Consider the following 19,027-nt stretch of genomic DNA (forward strand, 5'->3'; position numbering starts at 1 on the left):
AGCTTTTAGTATGAAATCACTATCTCACTTAATGATCAAAGTGATCCACCAAAATTAGAGAATTACTGAGTAGTAATATTGGACAGAGATATTGTACATTGAATCCAAAAGCACACAGATAAACATCTACAATAAATTGTTCAAATTAATTAATTACACAGAGAGGGTTTGCAAATCTTGTATACTTATAACTTATCTAATTGAACAATTCAGACTGTTAAGTAGTATGTCTGGTTATACAAAAGATATACATTCCAATTGACTTAATTCTGTGGCGTATCTCATAAATTCCTTTTGACCAAATATAGTATGCCTTTCCTGAGTGAGAAATAGGCAAGAATGCATCCTATTACAATGCTTAGGCAAATAAAACCAAACATAGCTACTTGTGTTGATATTAGACAACTGTGTGCAAGTTCTTGTCTTACAATCACACCACAATCACCCCCTGCCCCTCCTACTTTGATGTTCACAATGACTCAGACCATCTCAGCTGTCTCTAGCATATCAAACACTGTCTTGGCAGCAAATGCAACAGAGAACAATGTCTATGTATCCGTCAACAGCAAGCTGGTTCGAAACACCCTTGATATCATGCACAAGTTCATAGATCCTTCTGTACCCCCTGTCTTGTATATGGTGTCCTTAGCATACGTCCAAGAACGTCTGACACCTGTTAACAAATTCTAAGATGCCCAAAAAATTGCATTTTACAATCTCACCAAAGCCTACCTGTCTGCCAACCCATCACTTAGTTCTTCCTATGTCCCCAACTCTATGGCTATTACACAATCAGCACCAGGTTTTATTGCAAATAGAGACCTTCAAGCCCTTGCCTGCAAGCACAACAAAAAGGTGCAGGAAGGAATGGTGAATTCTTGTTTTGCTTCATAGATATCAATTCATACTTATTTTTTATTTCAGTGTATTTTGCATGCTTGTACTGAGGAGCATCTCAAATTCATCTTTTCAGTAAGCATTGACTGCCTTACAACAGCCAGACGTGGCTCTTTGTCTGTGGACCTTGCAAGTCTCATTAACATTTGCCTCCCTGATGTTATTCTGTTCAAGGGAGCCTTTGCCACTGCAACCCACTGTTACAAGGAACATATTGCAGCAGCTATTACAGATTACCTTAATGATACCTCAAGAAGGCATGGATACTCTACTGCAATCATAAAACAGGTGAGTACAACTTTTGGGCAGCTTCAAGCAGGACAATCTTTGTTCCTAGTTGCTGTGAGGAGTAGCAGGTTGAGATTAGACTGACACAATCTACTTAGGCAAAGGTCTTCAACTGTAGTGACCTTGATCCTCTCCCATGTGCTGAGACCCATCATCTAGACATTGACATTGAGGACATCACAGATGACAAGTCTGAGACTTGTGTGGTTTTGGATGGTCCTTCTGGCTTACAGGCTACTGTGACACCAGACAAGGAGTACTGGGGGAACAACAACCCCCCAACACTTGAAGTTCTCCAAGCACTCGAGCAAGCTGAGTCAGAATATATGTCTACAACAGTTCAGGCAGGCAGTACAGTTGGTGCTTGGGTTGTCAGGGATGAGGGTCCTGGTTGTTGTCAAACCATCTCAAACTGCCACACAGATGAGGTCAGATTAGATAGCACTCAGGCTCAAATTGTCCAGTCTCATGGTACGATTGTGATTCTGGCTGGGTACAGTATTATTATTACCTCTCCACCTATGTCCAACAGTCCAGATACTCCTCACTGCCTCAGTTCACCTCAGTCACCTCAGTCATCTCAATCATCTCAGCCATACATTATAATTGCATCTCCTGAAGCTTCTTCCAAGGTGTGTATAGAGAATTTTACTTGTATTCAAGTATCTTTAACAAATACTAATGTATTCTCCACAGTCCAACCTTTCCAGTGAGGCAGTATCCACTGAAGCAGCACCCACTGAAGTAGCACCCACTGAAGCAGCACTCACTGAAACAGTACCCACAGCCTCTTGTATCAGACACTCCCTCAGACGTGCACCATGTACTGTGTGTTTGGAAGCTGTTTCTAATAATACCTTCAGAGTTTGAGTGTGCAAAAAAAAAATTCTGTTGACGTGTTACAGTAAGTATGCTTGAATGCCACTCTGACTTACTTCCATGAATGTGCCTTATTTCTATTTGCATTCGTTGTTCTTCTGTGCTTCAAAATGTTTCTGAATTTTTTTCGTCTGTATGTTCAATTACTATACATTTTGTTGTTTGCTATCTTGTGTATCTTGTCCCCTATCTTCTTGTTGTGTTATTATGCCATGTTGAGCATGGGTATATTACAACGTGTGTGATGACAAAGACATGTAGGTAATGCACGTGTGATGTGTCAGCTCATTGCTTGCAGGAAAGAAATAAGTAAGGCTTTTTTTATAATTCAGTACAGTATTAAGCACAGTATGGGGAAAAGACTGAACTCCCTTCTAATTAGAGGGGCTACAAGGGCCGTGTAACCCCTCTAATTAGAGTGGAGATAGCCTGTGCCTCAGGTGAAACCTACACACAGGACAAGTTGTTTGACCAGGATGCAAGAACTAGGGCAGGAGGCACGAGGAATGGAACACATGGGCACACAGCAGTGATACAACCTTTGGAAGTGATGCAAGATCATTCCCCTTGTCCACCTTCTGAATTTACAATGTTTGAGCTGCTGGTTGAAGCTGAAGACCAGGAATCAGTGTGGTCTATGGCAGCAGCATCTCTGTTTCTGTGAGGCAGCACTTCATTTTTGTCCTGTTGCAAAGAAGCTCCAAATTTGTCTCCCTTAGCATCCAACAGACTGTCCCAACAGTCTGCACATTGTGCCTCAGCACTTCCAGTCCTGTTAGATACATTCTCATGTACACTAGGCACACCACCAACACGTTTAATTCTCTTGATGAGACCCTTGTAAATAGCCTCCATACCTGCAACGAGTCGTCTAGCACACTCTGGATCTTTGCAATTCATATCACTAAACATAGCCCCAAGATTGCCTCCTGCAGCACTACCCAAAAATACAGTCTTAATACTTGGATCCAGGATTTAATAATGAACTAGATAGTAAAATTGAATGATTGAGAATTTATTATACAGATCTACTAAATACTTTAGTCCAGATTTCATTAATACATTATATAAGCATATTCTTAATACTTGGATCCAGGATTCAATAATGAATTAAATAATAGAATTGAATGATTCAGATTTTGTCATGTAGTTCTACTATGTACTTCAGTCCAGAATTCAATAATGTATTGGTTAGCACAATTGAATGATTTGCTGAGACAGACTTTCATGGGGCTGATTGATTTGAGGGAGACAGAAAAAGTTAAGAGACAATCATTGAAGTAACTGGCAGCAGTGAGCATTTAAACAGGTCCGAAGGTGAGCAACTGTACATCTTATCTCTGAAGTAGTCTCTCTCTCATGACACCTTATTCAGTGTGGGACATTAACTACATTTTTCTCGCCCATAGGTTTTCCTAGCGAAACATGATGGGGCGCTCCACTGTTCTACTCTCTTTGGGAAAATGTGAACTTGTGGTGAAAGCCGTCGAGTTCGTGCTTCGGATTCTTGAACGTTCAGTCAAGTAGCCGGAAGCTTGTCTTATGGTAATGCGCATTGTATCCGATCGTTCCTGCTTCTTATTTGAATAGCTTGGGCACGAGTGCTGGAGTTATAAACCGTGGACACTGTCGTGGGCCCCTCACTCTAAGTCAACTTCGCCTACAATGGACCACAAGGTATCTAAGGACTGTCCGAAGGCGCACATTGAGATCGTGGAAGGCGATTTACAACAGAATTCCGGGCAAAACAAGACCACCTCCCAGGAAATCGCAGGATCAAACACGGTAGAAAATGAATCAACGACCCAGCCCCAATTCAAACTGTATAAACGAAGATATTTCGGCGTAGTAGGAATTGTCTTCCTCAGCATTTTCGCAGGCGCAAACTTGTCCTGGTTCGGACCGATTGCAAATAGTTGTAAGTGCTTTAATCCGTGTAAACTATACTGCACAGATGGTTAGCATGTTTGTTCCTTCCAGCATCACAAACTTTCGATATATCGCTCGACCAAGTGAACTGGCTTGGGAACATTGTCGGTTGTACATACCTTATCGTTACACCAGTCATTCCTGGTCTGTGTTCACGCTACAATATACGGAGATGCTACGAGATCGGTGTGGTATTTCTTGTGATTTCAGCCTGGGTACGATTCGCGGGTACGGCACGCTCGCTTTCCCCTCAGGGAGCTTATGCTCTACTCTTGATTGGTCAGGTCGGTGCTAGTCGTTTCATGACTTAGACAGCAGTAGCAAAGAATGACACGTTCTATTATCTGTGCGGATGTGCCCGTAGTTCTTGAGCTCAATACCGCAGGTTCTCTTCCTGGTCCTTGCACCCACATTCTCTGAGACTTGGTTTGATATGAAGGGCCGCACGACTGCCACGATGATTATGTCAATCGGTGCGGGATATTCTCATCTTCCTCATTTCCAACCTTTCTGACAGGTCTGCAGCAACCCCGGTGGGTAATGCTGTTGGACAACTTATCTCGCCTTCGTTACATGATACTCGTACCTCTGTGTGTTGAACTTATTTTTCGGATTTGTTCAAAGCTGATTTTAAATTGTTGTAGGTATTGGTCCTGGGAATTCTTTCGACGGCTGTTGCTCCGTTTGTGTTTCTTGTTGGAGCCAAACCGCCTACTCCTCCTTGTATGTCCATTCCTCTTTCTCTTTTGTTTAATACTGAACCGTCCTAGCGTATGCAGGATCTCAAGCAACCCACTCATTAATGACCACACTCCGCGCCGTCGTTGGACGTTTGCCACATCGCCGGTCAATTCACGATACAGGTGCTACGATGGTCCAGGGCGAGACCACCGGTACATCTAAAGAAACCAAAGAAGCCAATGTAGAAGTACTAGATGTATACATGACGCTTCGGGAGAGGATCGACTTTATAATGCTCACTCTTGCGTTCACCGGGCTCGTTTCTGGGTAAGTAACCGTGCATCTTTTCGACTTTGAACGACTCTGGATAGGTCTTACAACTCCGCTCTTTGTTGTACTAACTTGTAGGGTGAATACGTTCTCGCTCCTTTCAAATGAAATATTGGAGCCATACGGCTACTCAGAAAGAATTGCTGGACTCATGGTGTGTACTTTACACCTGAAACTTGGTCCATTGGTAAACGCTGATACAAATTAGGGATCCTCCCTTCTGCTTTCGGGACTCGTAGTTTCCTTTACCACGTCCATGTTATTTGACCGCGTGCTGACCCACCATCTCGGCCTGGCTGCCCGAACTTTTGTGCCGATCGTTGCAGCAGCATGGCTAGGTCTAATCTGGGCTGCAAGGCCACACAATACTGGGGCACTGTTTGCAATCTTCGTAATCATTGGTGTATGCTCAATCAGCATGCTTCCGATAGCACTCGAGCTCGGTTGCGAACTAACAAGGAATAGTGGTGCGAGCTCTGCCATTCTTTGGTTCAGGTAGATTACACTCTCTGTCCCTATCAATGAATGGGTAGTGATGCGATCTCCTCTCTGTTGTATGCAGCGCGAACTTGGGTGGGATCATTTTCGTCTTAGGCAAGCCCATCCCTGTGTTACAGATGCATGATAATTTACATTTATTTTCCTTGCACAGTCATGTCCGCTCTGCGTGCTTCTTCATCCGCAACGCCACCACGTAACATGCATCGTGCTTTGATTTTTAACGGAGCAACCATCTTCTCATGTACAATCCTCATTCTCTTCTTCCGTGGACGACAACGTCGTCGTGAGAAAGACGTGCTGGTCGCTGGACATACACTGTAGAGAATGGGCTTCCAGCACTGAGCGACGCTGGTTGAATAGAGTGAGCGAGTGCTTTTACTCCGCATACGCACAATTTTCTTCTCTTGCGAATGGGTCAACTGGTGTTTGTAATCCGTTGTCGCGTTTAGTTACTTCATGTAAAGAAGAACCAAGGAAAATAAATTCAGATATTCCGAATTTCGGCATAGTTGGAGCGTGATCCATTATCGCTCAAGGCTATCACTTCATACCAACGATAAGCGCTTTGTCTGACAGGAACGAAGTCCAAAAGGAATCATGCCTAATCATTGAAGCTTATACATCGCTACGAGCTTGACTTTTGTTTATTACCTTTAATTTTTCATTATACTAAAACATCAATTTATTATCAACGGTCTACTCCGTATGGGGGTGCATTTGACCTGGGACTTGCCGATCCTTCATTTATTTCGTGTACCTTTCTCCAGCGATACCTTCTTCCTGGGCTTTTATCACTGAAAACCGAAATGCCATGTTAGTCATCTTTCTCAACAGACATAAAAAAGGTATTTACAAAGTGCCAGATGCTTGGAATGGAACCGAGACAATGATAAGTTCCCTGAGTAAAGACACTATTAGAAGCCAGAGTTCACGAACACATCTTATATTTCACCTATCATGAGGTATAAGCCCTGAACTCCACTATGTCTCCAAAGCCCCGCCATCTCGCCTTCGTCGTTAATGACAGGCATGTCACTCAGTCGAGATACAACTTCCTCTCCCACTAGTTTTGCAATGCCCGTTTTGGTATTTCCAAGACTGCAAATCGGAGTAAAGGTCAGTCATACTAGCCTAACCCAGTCGAAGCAATGTATGGCTAGGCTCACCCTGTTGCAAAAATGACAACGTCGGCCGGTAGCTCGCTGCCATCTTCGAAGACGATCCCGGACCTCGAGAAGCGGGAAATCGCGCTGTCATTCTTAAGCTTAATCTTTCCATCAATAATGAGCTGGCTAGCTCCGACGTCCAAGTAGTATCCACCGGCTCGTGTGTATGCTAGTTCCACTATACCAGCTCCATTGGGACCGAAGGTCAGTTTGAAACCGCGCTGCTCCAGGCCCTTGAGAATGCCACTGTTGTTTGCAAAAAACGTCTAAGTCTTGCGCAAGAGGTGTATTATTAATTATATAACGAACGCGTCCTGCTCAGCTATTATTTTCGTCAATCGTTGCTGGATGGGAATCAACATCTTCCACGGAACGGATGCTCCCATACGGTCAACTAAGTCAGTAGGAGGGCCTCCTTCACAATACATGCCTACTGAATAATGAACAAAGAGAAATAAAAGAAGCGGTGTTAAATTAACGCTGACCCGCGAACAGGATTGGTACGCCTTTTTCCGTGGACATGATATAGGTTGAACTCCTTTGATACATCGTAACATCTAGCAGATAATTAATCTAAGAGTAAATAAGAGAAGAAAAAAATGAACTGACCGATACCGTGTTGACAATGATCAAAGGCTACGTCATGTGCTGTCATGAACGAGAAGTCTGTTAGACCCTGCTACTACTAGAATAGCATGGTACCATAAGCTTACCAGACGTGCATGATCCAATAATGACGACCTTCTTGCCTACGTGATCTTTCGCTGTCTTGAATCGCATCGCATGGACGATCTTGCCTTCAAACTCTTCCTGAAGATTCCTTTCCATATTTCAGCCGCATATTAAGAGAATTAATATTCATTCACCATTCCTGAAAAGGTTGGCATGTTTATTTCTCCACCTCCAAATCCGGTGGCGATAACGACATGGCGAGGCCTCAGCATCCGTGAAGACCCGTCCGAAGACTCGGTGGTTACAACCCAGCCTTGACCATTTCGAAGTTGTTCTACCTTCTTTGCCTCAGTACCTACCCAAATATCAAGCTCCATGGACTGAGCATAGGATTCCAGCCAGTCTGCCAGCTGATTCCCGCAATTAAAAGCAGATCACGCTGAAGAACTGAGGCTTATCGTTACCTTCGGTGCCGGAGTCCACACTGGCCATGATGAGGGGAACCTTGAGCTTGCCATAAGCGCCAAGCTCGGAACTTGTAGAAGGCATTACACTCACGGAATGTACGGCATATGATCATACCCTTTACCTCATTTGAGCAAAAGTTCGATGGACCATCAAATTGAACTCACAGACGGGATCATGGAGGCACAGTGAATCATATCGTCCTCTCCATTGGTCCCCAACTCTAGCGTTCTTTTCTAATATAAGAACGGAAACACCCAGAAGTTTGAGACGCGCGGCGATTTCGAGACCACTGTGTCCACCACCAATTATCACAACAGCTGGTTCTCCATCCTTGAACTCTGTCTCTGATTTCCGTTTCTGTGGCCACATGCCATGATTTGGAGCGGAATCCCGGTTAAGGCCCGTTCGTTCGGGGAAGCCCTTCAACTCTTCGAGATTCGTATATAAGGTATAGCCCTTCCATTCCTGCGAGGCCGTGGGAACGATGCGAAACACTCCGAATCCAATACCAACTACCGTCTCAAAAGTGAACACGCCTTGAATCCATGCAAGGTCGGGAAATGGTTGTTGCAACTGAACGGAATCCTCCTTGAGTTGCAATTTAGACAGTCCTACAATCGGAAGCAGATCATGGAGCGCCTGTTTTATTTTCGTCGTTCCCTCAAAAGTACGAAACTCCCAAGTCAGTGCCAGCATATCTCGCCATAAAGCACCGTCGAATAACATTTCGGAGACAGACCAAGCATTGCCCGCCGTAACTCGGCTCGCGAAGTCATGGAACCACTCCGAAGCAATGCGCTCCACGTCTAAAGTTTCGGGAAGCTTAACACCGAGCTTGTCGAGAGTTGGAAGGGAGGACATCTGAGAAGTATCGATCTTGGTGGCCATGAATGTTGTCGATGATGGTGTTCAAGGAGCAAAATCCGCTGGTACGATCGCACCCATACTTAAGTTTTCTGCCATCGGCCATCAAGGTTCGCTTGACGATGGGCGCGTCGAGCATAGCAAGGCTGCTTGCGCGCAGTTGTGGAACAGACATACTAGTTACTACTACATTTTTGAGACTTTGATTTGCGCCGGATTGCCCCGTAAGGCAGTTCACGTGGTATGGTATGGTACGTGTACCTAACAGTTTGCCGAACTTCTCTGATCTGATCATCGTTCCTTGAAATTTTTTCTACTTAGAGTTAGCATATGCAGGACTACCGAACTAGTGCATGACCACCGTAGTGCTAAAGCCTAAGTCGCCCACATTACAAGTTATGTCTTTGCCTGAGACACCAAATTTTTGTTCTCTCCTTTAATATTGGTAATTGGATTGGACCACTAAGTGACGACAGGTAATAACTAAAAGCTAAAACATGATGTCGTTTCATACGTTCCGGTCCAATTAAATATCAAGTCTGACTGTTCGCGTCTCATGCTCTCACCTCCATGGAGTCTATGAGCGGCACTACGATACTCTCTCGCCCTGGAGTCTCGATGCTTGTCTGACAAATCTTCGGCAGAAGTGGCACCCGGCGAGTTCTCTGAACCTCTAACCCCTTGCTTCCGAAGTAGCGGCCACTTTCAAAGCACCAGCAGTCATTTCCCCGAGGCCAATTAGCAAGCCCGTGGACATACTGCTGCACATGTAGATCTATTTCGGAACTCCAGGAAGGAACGCGTTTGAGCCCGTCCAAGAATTTCGTCTCCAGCTCGCGGTGGTATTTTAAGATCCACTCCATGGCATCGTCCAAACCAGTATGCAATTCATGCATCACGACAGTGACTATGTTGGCATGGTCGTCACCGGTCGCTTGTTCCTTGTTGTACGAGTTCATGTCCTGGAGTGATGATTTAGTACGTTATCTCTGATCGTCCAAGTTAGTTCTACTCACGTTATCCAGTATGACCATATCAGTGACATATTGGGACAGCTCGGTGATGACTGGATGGTAAAATACTTCATCCGGCAGATCGAGGTGAAGCTCCATTGGAACGAACGCTGGCTTGGCACCAATATTTTCTCGTCGAAACTCGAGGTAAGATGCAATAGAATAGTATTCGTCATTATCTCTGTCGGCTGCTTGCTGAACGACAGCTTCAAGGTTGGCGACCAGCCCCTCAATCATGTGGCACTGGGAAGTCCTGGTCGCAGTTTTGATCGCCAAAGTCCAGAACCTAGAGAAGACTATGAAAAATGGAAAACTCCGAAGACAAAACAAAGACGGACTGTCTCGCAATTTCTCCGAGGACGAGCTCATCAGCAGGACGGGCCTTGTGAGGATTATTTATAGCATCAATGACGATGTCAATGATTTCTCGGACCGCAATTTCATGCTCCATATCGGTGTACTCGTCAATGGCAAATAGTAGGATCATAAGATCGCACCCTGTTCGGAGATGCTCTGTCAAACAAGATAAAATTTGTGAATAGAGCTTCGCTACATCATGTACATGCAACCGACCTTTCGAGACTCGAGGATACGCGAGAGATGCGAGAAGGGCTGATATTAGATAGAAAGGCATCAGCAAAAGGGAGAGCAAGAAGTATATATCAACCAACCGAAGTCACACTTGTCAAAGGCAAGTTGAGACCGAGTGGAGAATGCATTGAAGCTGCGGAACCATGCATCGGCCTCCTTTTTGACCTCTTCATAGTGAGGGTTGATTTCTCGAGGCCAAGGCCAATTGGCGAGGAGCTCTGGGAGGAAGAGGGTAGTGCTTGTACAAGACATAGTGAGAAGCGCGTATTTCTGCTGCGGATGAAGAGGTCGATTCGTTTGCTTTTATACTATCTAGTTTAGCTCCTCCACATGTAGACAGTCTTTGCAAATTATTCACAGCATAATTTAAGTTCCTCTGCGGGTAGTACGTTGGGTACCTATACGCGATATCATCGGATGCTCTCACAGTACAACAGTGTACACTAAAACTCCGTCGAGTGCACGGAAGACCCACGACCGACATCACAGCACGGAGACATATGCGCAATGTCAGGCGTCAACGCCGTAAATTGAAGTAAATGTGAGAGATCGTTAAGTCCACGAGTTCCTACTTTTTTAATAGTTTATCGTTGATCCCGTGAATTAGACGAGGATTAAAGCTGAAGAAATTTTCTATAGCACTCGCGTGGGTGGTGGACGGGAAGACAATTCAGACTGTGCAAGCTTCGGGAAGCAACAGGAGTATTCTGTTGAAGCGGTGAATGACCACCCTGGCTCTTCCATGCAGATATGAAATTGACGCGGGTGTCAAGGCCAATTCGGAACAGTGGATACCGGTATTCAAAGCCACATGGTCAGATACAACATGTCAGACATTGCACAGTTTTTGGGAGAGTTGTGTCAAAGAGAGCATTCCGACAGGTCTACACGGGATAGCACAGGGCAGGATTCAAGTTACCTCCGGCTTGAGAGTGTGGCTGGACTGAACTAGAGTGTTGCAATTCCTAAGGAGAAGCTGGGCGATCAAAGGCAAGGCAATAATGCGACATCATAGAGAATGTCGTCAATCCAGTTGCACGTGTGAAGTTCCTAGTTCCCACGCCTTATTTGGAACTACATATCCGTTTGGTATGTATGGTATTGTTACTATGGTATGGTACTTTAGATTCTTAGTCCTTTCCTTTTCCAACTTTCAAGCTCAACAGAACATTATCTCAAGCAAAAAAAATATGTTCCCTCCTGTTCGTCATTCTATTTTTAACCTGAATCTCTTCGTAAAAAAAATGACTGGGGTTCTCCGCTTTCCAAACCTCATCCCATTGTTTGCACCCCAGGCCTGGTAACCTGGTCACTTCGCAGACTGCCGAGTCCCGATCAGCGCTTACTAGGTACATAGTGATTTCTCCGGAATGGCGAAGCTCTAACGCAGGTATCACACTACAATATAATACTGGGTAAAGCTTACACATCTATATTTATCGTGTATTGTTGGTTCGACTGTTCGCGGGGACTTTCATGATGTTTTACTTCACCAATATGACAAGTCGAATGCGGAGTTATTGACAACAGTGTTAATTTAGATTCTGGTCAACCCCCCAGAGACTCTATAAGCGGGACGATGACGTCTTCGCGCTTCAGTGAACCATCCTTCGTAGAGATTCTAGCCTTCGGAAGTAGCGCTACCTGGCGAGACTTTTGGATCTCGGGGCCTTTGTTACCAAAATACCTTCCACTCTCGAAGTTCCAGCAATCATTGCCTCGTGGCCAGTGGACAAGACCGTCGATGTATTGCCTAACTTGACGATCAATGTCAGACCTCCAGGAAGGTACGCGCTCAATGGCATCCAGGATCTTCGCCTCGGTTTCTCGATGATAGTTCAAGACCCATTGCATAGCAGCGTCCAGGTCTACCTTTAGCTCGTGCATTACCACAGTGACAATATTGTGCCTGTCGTCATCAGTAGCCTGCTCCTTGTTGTAGGAAGCAATATCCTGACAGTATGGGTTTATGATTAGTACTGGAAATTCGATGCGAGAATGCTATCATTGACGACCCACATTGTCCAGTCCTATTAAATCTGCGACATAATCCGACAGCTCGACGATAACAGGGTGATAGAAAACCTCGTCAGGGAGATCGAGTCCAAGTTCCAGCGGCACATACGCTGGCTTAGCACCAATGTTCTCGCGACGGTTTGCAAGGTAAGAAGCTATTGAACGGTACGAGTCGTTGTCACGGTCATCTGCCTGTTGCACGACCGCGTCGAGGTTTATTGCAAGGCTTTCAATCATATGACGCTGAGCAGTCGGAGTCGCACTTTTAATCGCTAACTCCCAAAATCTGATAGAGTTACTCAGTAATCTAGAAAGTTAAGGAGAAGCGGATTTTTACTTACTGCCGAGCGATCTCGCCGAGAATAACTTCCCCTTCTGGTCGAGGTTTGTGAGGGTCCTTCATCGCATCGATAACGATGTCCATCATGTTTCGAACCACCGGTGCAGGTTCCACGTCGGTATATTCGTCGATGGCGAAGAGCAGATTCATGAGATCACTCCCTGTGCGTAAGTGCTCTAAACGTTCTTCAGTTCTTACGTTGAATCGACGTGGAATAGAAATCCTACCTCTCGAGACTCTTGGGTACGCGAGTGAAGCAAGGAGAGCTATCACCGTATGTTTCAGCATAATGTGTACATGGTATATACAGGTAGACAAACTAACCGAAGTCGCATTTGTCGAATGCATATTGAGACTTCGCAGAGAATGCCTTGAAGCTGTGGAACCAAGCACGAGACTCAGCTTTCACCTCTTCATAGTACAGGTTTATCGCTCGTGGCCAAGGCCAATTTGCTAAGGTGTCTGGAAGGTGGAGAATCGTGCTTGAGCTAGACATTTCTGAGTGACTGGTAACTGGTTACTGATGACCTCTTCAATCCCTTCATATCCCGTATTTATACTGTGGACACAGCCAGCAATGGCAAGATGCAAGACCAAATAACATCGTCAGCTGCATGGATTATCGGATGCTTTCCACTACGAGATTGGGCGTACCAGTGCATCCGGAGCATGAAGCTCCGCGTGGGACAAGTCGTGCGCGAAATTTGACTGCGCGAATCGTCGTTAAGCCCAAACACCAATGGAAACATTCTGCTTCCTAAATGATGCGACGATGAATGCAACATTCAACCTTTATGTTAATGTTCGATCTAGGTATGTACATGAGCCTTGATTTCACTTGTACTGCTTCGGACCTTTAGTCATCAAAGATTATGGTTCCTGTCGCAGTACATCTCGGAATCCTTTCAGAGTACCCAAGAATTTTGGCATGATTGAAGTCCGTCAAGTACGGTACCAATACACTTGGGAAGCTTCCAAACATATCATGCCTTCCATGATATCGGCCTCCTCTGTGATCCCATAGTTGCATGTCGCTGCAGCTGCGAGGCACAGCACAGAACCTGAACTTGGAGTGTTCTGACTATGTAATAAAAAAATTAAGGAATCCAATTAACCGGACTAAATGCTGCGTATAGTATAGCGCCACAACGAACCCAAAGTATGGTATTGACAACAAAATATGCTGCACTTTATTGGCATGTACAGAAGTCCAATCACGAAGTGAGGTGTTGATGCGTGGCACACGGAGGAAATGTTATGACACTTCCCATCCTGTTATCAAATATCTGGCCAAAGAAATTTACACCCTGTATTGGGCCTTATCTTGTCCCGATATATAATATTAAGTTCCAAATCTGCATCCAATTACTCTATGGCTATGCTATAGTCTATATTTGCCAGTTGATAGGCTGTGCGACCACAACAGGGTATCCATACAGAGATAGCATAGTATAGAGTACAATTTACTATAAACGATACTGTGGTTTGCCTGGCTTGTGTTCCTGACATGATAAGATGGTCCCGGACAGCAGTTTGATTGTCCGGATAACCCGGAACCCCTTGTATGACCGCATGACACTCATCGATTGCCTACGGCGATTCTACGCTACCTTGCAGATATCAGACGGACTGAAAGAGGATAGCATACTATGTGCACGTAGTTATTTCATCGGCAGAACAACGGACTTTCAAGCGTTCAGCATATGCAAAGTGAGTAATTCAAATAAGCAGACCAGTTCGAAAGTCGTCATTGACTCGTCAATCGAGCATTGAAGCAAGAGCAAGCCATGTTGGTGTGATTATATGAAAGCACGTGAAAGCTGTTGGTGTTAAATTTAGCGCTGCTGTGATCCGATTATGGTATGTATAATTAGTAATTGAGTAGACTCTATGTCTTCAAAAGGTAAGTTTAGGCTACTATACCCACGGCTAGTAACCATTTCGCACACAGTCCTGCTCTTTCAACAAACGGGCGATGTGTTCAATTGCACAACCATAGTAAAAACAGGTCTCCATCAGTCGGTCTTTAGGCCCCTCATCATCTCCGTTCTTCCACTGACGACTATGTCCTCAGATTACGCATTCCATGCACTTGTCATCGCGTCTGTCGTGATAGCCGCTGTAGGTTATGCACGCAGGGTAGAGCAGCCTTACCCGCCTGGCCCCCGCGGTCTTCCCATCCTCGGCGTCGTTCGAGAACATCCAAGAACCGAATATTGGAAAACATATGCAGAATGGGGGAAGAAGTACGGTGTTAATGGCATAATATCATTCCATGTCCTGGGTCGTCGCATCATTGTCCTCAATTCCGCGAAAGCCGCGATCGAGATGCTGGACCAAAACTCGGCGGTTTATTCGGATCGTCCTTTCCCAGTGATGGCCGGTCAACTGCTGCGTCGAGAGAAATCTATCTTCCTTATGCAAGTATTATTTTAGCATGGCATTCTGAAAGTACTTGACAAAAAATGTACAGGAAATATGGGGAACGCCTGAAAACGACTCGCAGACTCATGCATCAGGATTTCAATCCGACAGCGTCTCAAAAGTATTGGGGCGTACAAGAAGCAGAGTCGCGACTCATGGTCATGAACCTTCTGCAGCAGAGTGATCCTCAGCACCTTGAAGGCCATTTGCGAAAGTATGTGGCATGCACGGTTCTCCGTATACAAAGTAACTCAGGCTTGACAGGAATGCTGCGGCCGTGATTATGCACATTGCATATGGCTACACAATCAAGAGTTCGGATGACTATTTTGTCGCCATGGCGGAAGAGTCCATGCGTGTTGCATCACTTGCCGCTACTCCGGGCAAGTGGCTTGTTGACTCCTTTCCTATCTGTGAGTTCGACAAGTTGTAAAGATAGCAATGGTGCTTATAACACGATTATAAGTGCGTTTTATTCCCCGCTGGTTTCCTGGCGCAAGCTTCCGTCGTAGTGCAGAAGAATGGAGCAGCCAGTTATATACGCAAAGTCTGGTACCTTTCAACTTTGTAAAGGAACAAATGGTGAGTATGGCTTAGATCGCAGCGTTTTCATCTCTCACCCAATCACAGACTGCAGGCACTGCAAAACCATCATTCACATCCCTTCACCTGCAGCCTCCTGTCACTGAAGAGGATGAAGACATCGTACTCTGGACTGCTGGCGCACTTTATGCCGGTGCTGCTGATACGGTAAGCAAAACGATAGGCCCAGACATCTGGTCTGCTGCTTATTTAATCTTAAGACAACATCTACAGTCAAGACATTTTTCTTGATGATGTGCCTGTACCCGGATATCCAGCGTCGCGCACAAGACGAACTTGATCGTGTGGTTGGCAATGACCGCCTGCCCACCCTGACAGACCGTGCACATCTACCTTTCATTAACAATGTAATCTCTGAAATACTACGCTGGGCACCACCATCACCGATGGGTCTACCACACAGTGCAACTCGCGACGACGTATTCTCGGGCTATTTCATTCCGAAAGGATGCACTATTTTTGCAAACATTTGGTAAGTTTATTTCGAAGAGCCAATGTATCCTCGAAATAATGTCAGGACAGGGCAATCTTGCATGATGAATCCGTCTATCCGGACCCATACGTGTTCAACCCAGATCGGTACGATGCGAAATCAGGGAAGGCACAACCCGATCCCCGTCAATGGGTCTTCGGGTTTGGTCGGAGAATCTGTGCTGGGATGCACATTGCCGAGTCTGCAGTGTTCATTCAGATCGCAACAGTGCTCGCCACACTTGACATCCTCAGGGCAGTCGATGAGGAAGGCCGTGAGATTATCCCAGAGATCGCATTCTCGACAGCTATCGTCAGGTACGTGGCGTGAGAAAAGTATTGGACACTCATAATAACGTTCTTCAATTTTCAGTTATGTCAAGTCGTTCCCATATCAGCTGAAGCCAAGATCAGCGGCAGCGGTCTCTCTGATCCAAAATGCCGTGGCCGCCATGGATTAGCCAAAGGCAAAAGGCAGGCCGGTTGACCCACCTGATCTGAAATGTCCTTATTCGTCTGTTCCACTATCTTTAATATACTTCTGTTTGCTCTCGTAATTCAACGTATTAAATCTCATGGTGTCATGTTGACAGCACAAAGTGCAACGTACATAGCCAAGATCACCGCAAGGCTATGCAGATACACTCCAGCGCATTGATTCTGCTATGTACTCGAGAGCGTCAGCGCTGTACATCTTCTAGCGGCTTTGATCTTTCAGTGCGCCGCAATTCAGTACCTCGTGTGATGATGTCCTGGGCACATAAGAGCCAAGCTGCTAAGCGAAGCCATACAATCGGTATGGCATTTGACACAAGAACTGCTTCGGACGGCGTTGATTGTATCAATGAATTATGTGCCTGAAATACAATCCTAAGACTGCCCGGGAGCTCGCACATCTCAATTGCGGTAGAAATCGACAGACACACAATCTCGAGTGATAGGCGATTTTACATGAATACAATCCCAAAGTCAAAATAAAGAGCAAAGTGGATACGGACATACATCAGATAGGGTAGAATGTGCGCTCAGATCTGGCATGGCCAGTGTCAAGGAATGAATTGTCACTGTGAATTCCCTTGTGGACAGAGTTAACAAATACGGAAGTATAATTGAAGCAACCCTTTTAACACACCTTGGCATAATCATCATCCGATGATGTTGTCGTGACGTTCGTCATTTCTATCGCAATTGGCTGATGCTTCTTTGACTTCGGTTGCAGTGAGTTTGATACGTTGGAGGTATTTTGGCGTGTCGTTGAAGCCTGGCCTGTACCGAAACTGCCGTTCACGGACGTAAATGCGACTGCGGAGTGTCCATTATCTCTGCTACCGAAATGAGAGCGTAGGCTCTTTCGTGCGTTTAGGCTGGCAATGTAGTCAATAAAATGGAGCACTTGACGGAATGGCTTCGTGCTTGGACGTACGTAGCTAGGAATGAGTTGGAATATGCTGAACAAGTTATCCTGTTAGATTACATTGTCGTGAGGATTAGAATACGAACTCACTTTTGGCAAGGAATACAAACAGAGCAAGCCAGATGACTACAGGACCGTAAGCAGGCAGTTGTAGCAGAGCGAACAGTAAGCTTACAGTTGTCCGGCATCGTTAGGTACTAATGAAGACAACTTAGCTTTGATGCATATTGCAAGAGTATTCACTAACTTACGCAGATCAACATGGCTGTGGCAACAACACTTCAAGGCAAGATGGATGGTTGGTTTGCAGACAACATAGAGGGAAAAAAAATCAATACCTCGTCAGGAGTCCAGACTCTACAATGAGAGTCAGTTGTCAAAGATATCGACACATCATCATAGCACTCACGTATTGTAAATTTAATGAGCCTGTTGACAATTCGGTCCGTACTGTGAATGCTTTTAGTCGACTTTTCGCATTATCCAGAATGCTCGATCTTACGTCTTTATTCCACTCCGGCTCTTGCTCAGATAGAGACTCAAGCCTGCCGCAATAAGCACGTCATTCACGGCTCCTACTGCCAATACGAGGACAATGATCCATTTGAATTTCGCATTAAATGCAACTTGGTTTTTTATTTTGATCTCTTCTGCTGTTGCGACGAGAGAGGCAACATAACGCAGAACCGATAAAGTCCAACAAAGGATGGACAGTTCCCAACGACCAGACATTACGCGAATCCGGTTTGCGAAAAATGCCTGTAGAATATACGCATGTTAGCGAGGTCTGTAACTTCGGGAACAAGGCCCAGGCTGGGTGATCTCACCTGGACAGAGCATGCTACCGAGTTGCTCCACACAATGGAAAATTTTAATACAAATGGCAGCTCAAGGAAATCCGCGAAGCTTCCAAAGTTTGTGACTCCCATTTCATAGAAAGTGCGGGTTACGAAAATCGTGTGTACAAACTCGAGGATCCTGGGGTCATTCGACGAGGTTCAGGGGCGTAACAAGTACTTCAGGGTGAAAAAAGGGCATACCAGATACACGCGACCTGTATAATGCATAATTGGATAACGGTTAGTGTCCGATGACGTTTCGAGAAGGAAAGCTTACGAATGTCTTAAGGAAATACCGATCATCAGAATAGTTGGTGTAATAATTGTACGTCTGTAGACACGTAAAACCGAAGAGTGTACAAGAAATGTACGACCCGACCAATAAGGCGCCCAGGGTTATGTCAAGGTTTATGGCGGGAACTGGAGCTTGAGCTGACATGGTGGTGAGCGAGGGCTAGGCAAGTGCCAAGGTCGTTAACGGACTGTTTATAAATGCTAATGTAGACCTCACGACCAAGGTCAATTCGAAGCCTGGCTCCAAGGACAAACTTCGTGAGATACAGTACAAGGAGAAGTTTGCATTGGCATCCTAGGACCACCGGTCTCCATTCGCCCCCGCGGATCTTCTTCTGAGCGCGAGC

The 19,027-nt window shown here is 45.4% G+C and overlaps 7 protein-coding genes across 7 annotated transcripts; 3 read left to right on the forward strand and 4 right to left on the reverse strand.

The window, feature by feature from the left end:
* Window positions 1-3,729: 3,729 nt before the first annotated feature.
* On the forward strand, window positions 3,730-5,826 carry FOMMEDRAFT_136206 (MFS general substrate transporter; the record flags this gene model as incomplete). The annotated part of the gene is made up of 11 exons (XM_007269496.1): window positions 3,730-3,849; window positions 3,874-3,982; window positions 4,045-4,277; window positions 4,358-4,466; window positions 4,519-4,583; window positions 4,638-4,716; window positions 4,764-5,001; window positions 5,083-5,158; window positions 5,213-5,499; window positions 5,567-5,598; window positions 5,657-5,826. The coding sequence occupies 11 exons, from the start codon at window positions 3,730-3,732 to the stop codon at window positions 5,824-5,826; spliced, it is 1,518 nt and encodes a 505-aa protein (XP_007269558.1).
* A 423-nt stretch (window positions 5,827-6,249) lies between these two features.
* Window positions 6,250-8,672, reverse strand: FOMMEDRAFT_92617 (FAD/NAD-binding domain-containing protein; the record flags this gene model as incomplete). Its single annotated transcript, XM_007269497.1, has 12 exons — window positions 6,250-6,299; window positions 6,359-6,403; window positions 6,458-6,603; window positions 6,672-6,917; window positions 6,981-7,104; window positions 7,157-7,228; window positions 7,281-7,319; window positions 7,385-7,481; window positions 7,538-7,753; window positions 7,808-7,847; window positions 7,902-7,926; window positions 7,976-8,672. The coding sequence occupies 12 exons, from the start codon at window positions 8,670-8,672 to the stop codon at window positions 6,250-6,252; spliced, it is 1,797 nt and encodes a 598-aa protein (XP_007269559.1).
* Window positions 8,673-9,229: 557 nt separating this feature from the next.
* FOMMEDRAFT_170128 (terpenoid synthase) lies at window positions 9,230-10,531 on the reverse strand (the record flags this gene model as incomplete). Its single annotated transcript, XM_007269498.1, has 5 exons — window positions 9,230-9,637; window positions 9,692-9,974; window positions 10,027-10,201; window positions 10,262-10,300; window positions 10,360-10,531. 5 exons carry the CDS (start codon window positions 10,529-10,531, stop codon window positions 9,230-9,232), a joined length of 1,077 nt encoding a protein of 358 aa, XP_007269560.1.
* Window positions 10,532-10,703: 172 nt separating this feature from the next.
* On the forward strand, window positions 10,704-11,033 carry FOMMEDRAFT_170129 (uncharacterized protein; the record flags this gene model as incomplete). Its single annotated transcript, XM_007269499.1, has 2 exons — window positions 10,704-10,804; window positions 10,887-11,033. Coding segments are annotated over 2 exons (216 nt in total), but the record flags the coding sequence as incomplete, so codon positions are not given.
* A 794-nt stretch (window positions 11,034-11,827) lies between these two features.
* FOMMEDRAFT_91806 (terpenoid synthase) lies at window positions 11,828-13,131 on the reverse strand (the record flags this gene model as incomplete). The annotated part of the gene is made up of 4 exons (XM_007269500.1): window positions 11,828-12,232; window positions 12,299-12,581; window positions 12,637-12,811; window positions 12,960-13,131. The coding sequence occupies 4 exons, from the start codon at window positions 13,129-13,131 to the stop codon at window positions 11,828-11,830; spliced, it is 1,035 nt and encodes a 344-aa protein (XP_007269562.1).
* Window positions 13,132-14,802: 1,671 nt separating this feature from the next.
* Window positions 14,803-16,686, forward strand: FOMMEDRAFT_142537 (cytochrome P450). The gene is made up of 8 exons (XM_007269501.1): window positions 14,803-15,055; window positions 15,109-15,273; window positions 15,324-15,472; window positions 15,526-15,641; window positions 15,690-15,809; window positions 15,863-16,134; window positions 16,185-16,451; window positions 16,507-16,686. Exons 1-8 carry the CDS (start codon window positions 14,964-14,966, stop codon window positions 16,592-16,594), a joined length of 1,269 nt encoding a protein of 422 aa, XP_007269563.1. The 5' UTR covers window positions 14,803-14,963; the 3' UTR covers window positions 16,595-16,686.
* A 450-nt stretch (window positions 16,687-17,136) lies between these two features.
* On the reverse strand, window positions 17,137-18,825 carry FOMMEDRAFT_159715 (uncharacterized protein; the record flags this gene model as incomplete). The annotated part of the gene is made up of 12 exons (XM_007269502.1): window positions 17,137-17,208; window positions 17,266-17,497; window positions 17,557-17,581; window positions 17,638-17,673; window positions 17,723-17,744; window positions 17,799-17,826; window positions 17,886-17,904; window positions 17,957-17,997; window positions 18,050-18,306; window positions 18,375-18,525; window positions 18,588-18,601; window positions 18,664-18,825. 12 exons carry the CDS (start codon window positions 18,823-18,825, stop codon window positions 17,137-17,139), a joined length of 1,059 nt encoding a protein of 352 aa, XP_007269564.1.
* Window positions 18,826-19,027: the final 202 nt, after the last annotated feature.

Source organism: Fomitiporia mediterranea (assembly GCF_000271605.1).
Source record: "Fomitiporia mediterranea MF3/22 unplaced genomic scaffold FOMMEscaffold_10, whole genome shotgun sequence".
Taxonomy (NCBI): domain Eukaryota; kingdom Fungi; phylum Basidiomycota; class Agaricomycetes; order Hymenochaetales; family Hymenochaetaceae; genus Fomitiporia; species Fomitiporia mediterranea.

Bases quoted from the DNA above. Each gene is read 5' to 3' on its own strand.
- FOMMEDRAFT_142537 (XM_007269501.1), top strand. From the start codon at position 14,964: ATGCTGGACCAAAACTCGGCGGTTTATTCGGATCGTCCTTTCCCAGTG. The intron at 15,274-15,323 runs GTATGTGGCATG...CAGGCTTGACAG, and splicing joins CTTGAAGGCCATTTGCGAAA to GAATGCTGCGGCCGTGATTA. The intron at 15,642-15,689 runs GTGAGTATGGCT...ACCCAATCACAG, and splicing joins ACTTTGTAAAGGAACAAATG to ACTGCAGGCACTGCAAAACC.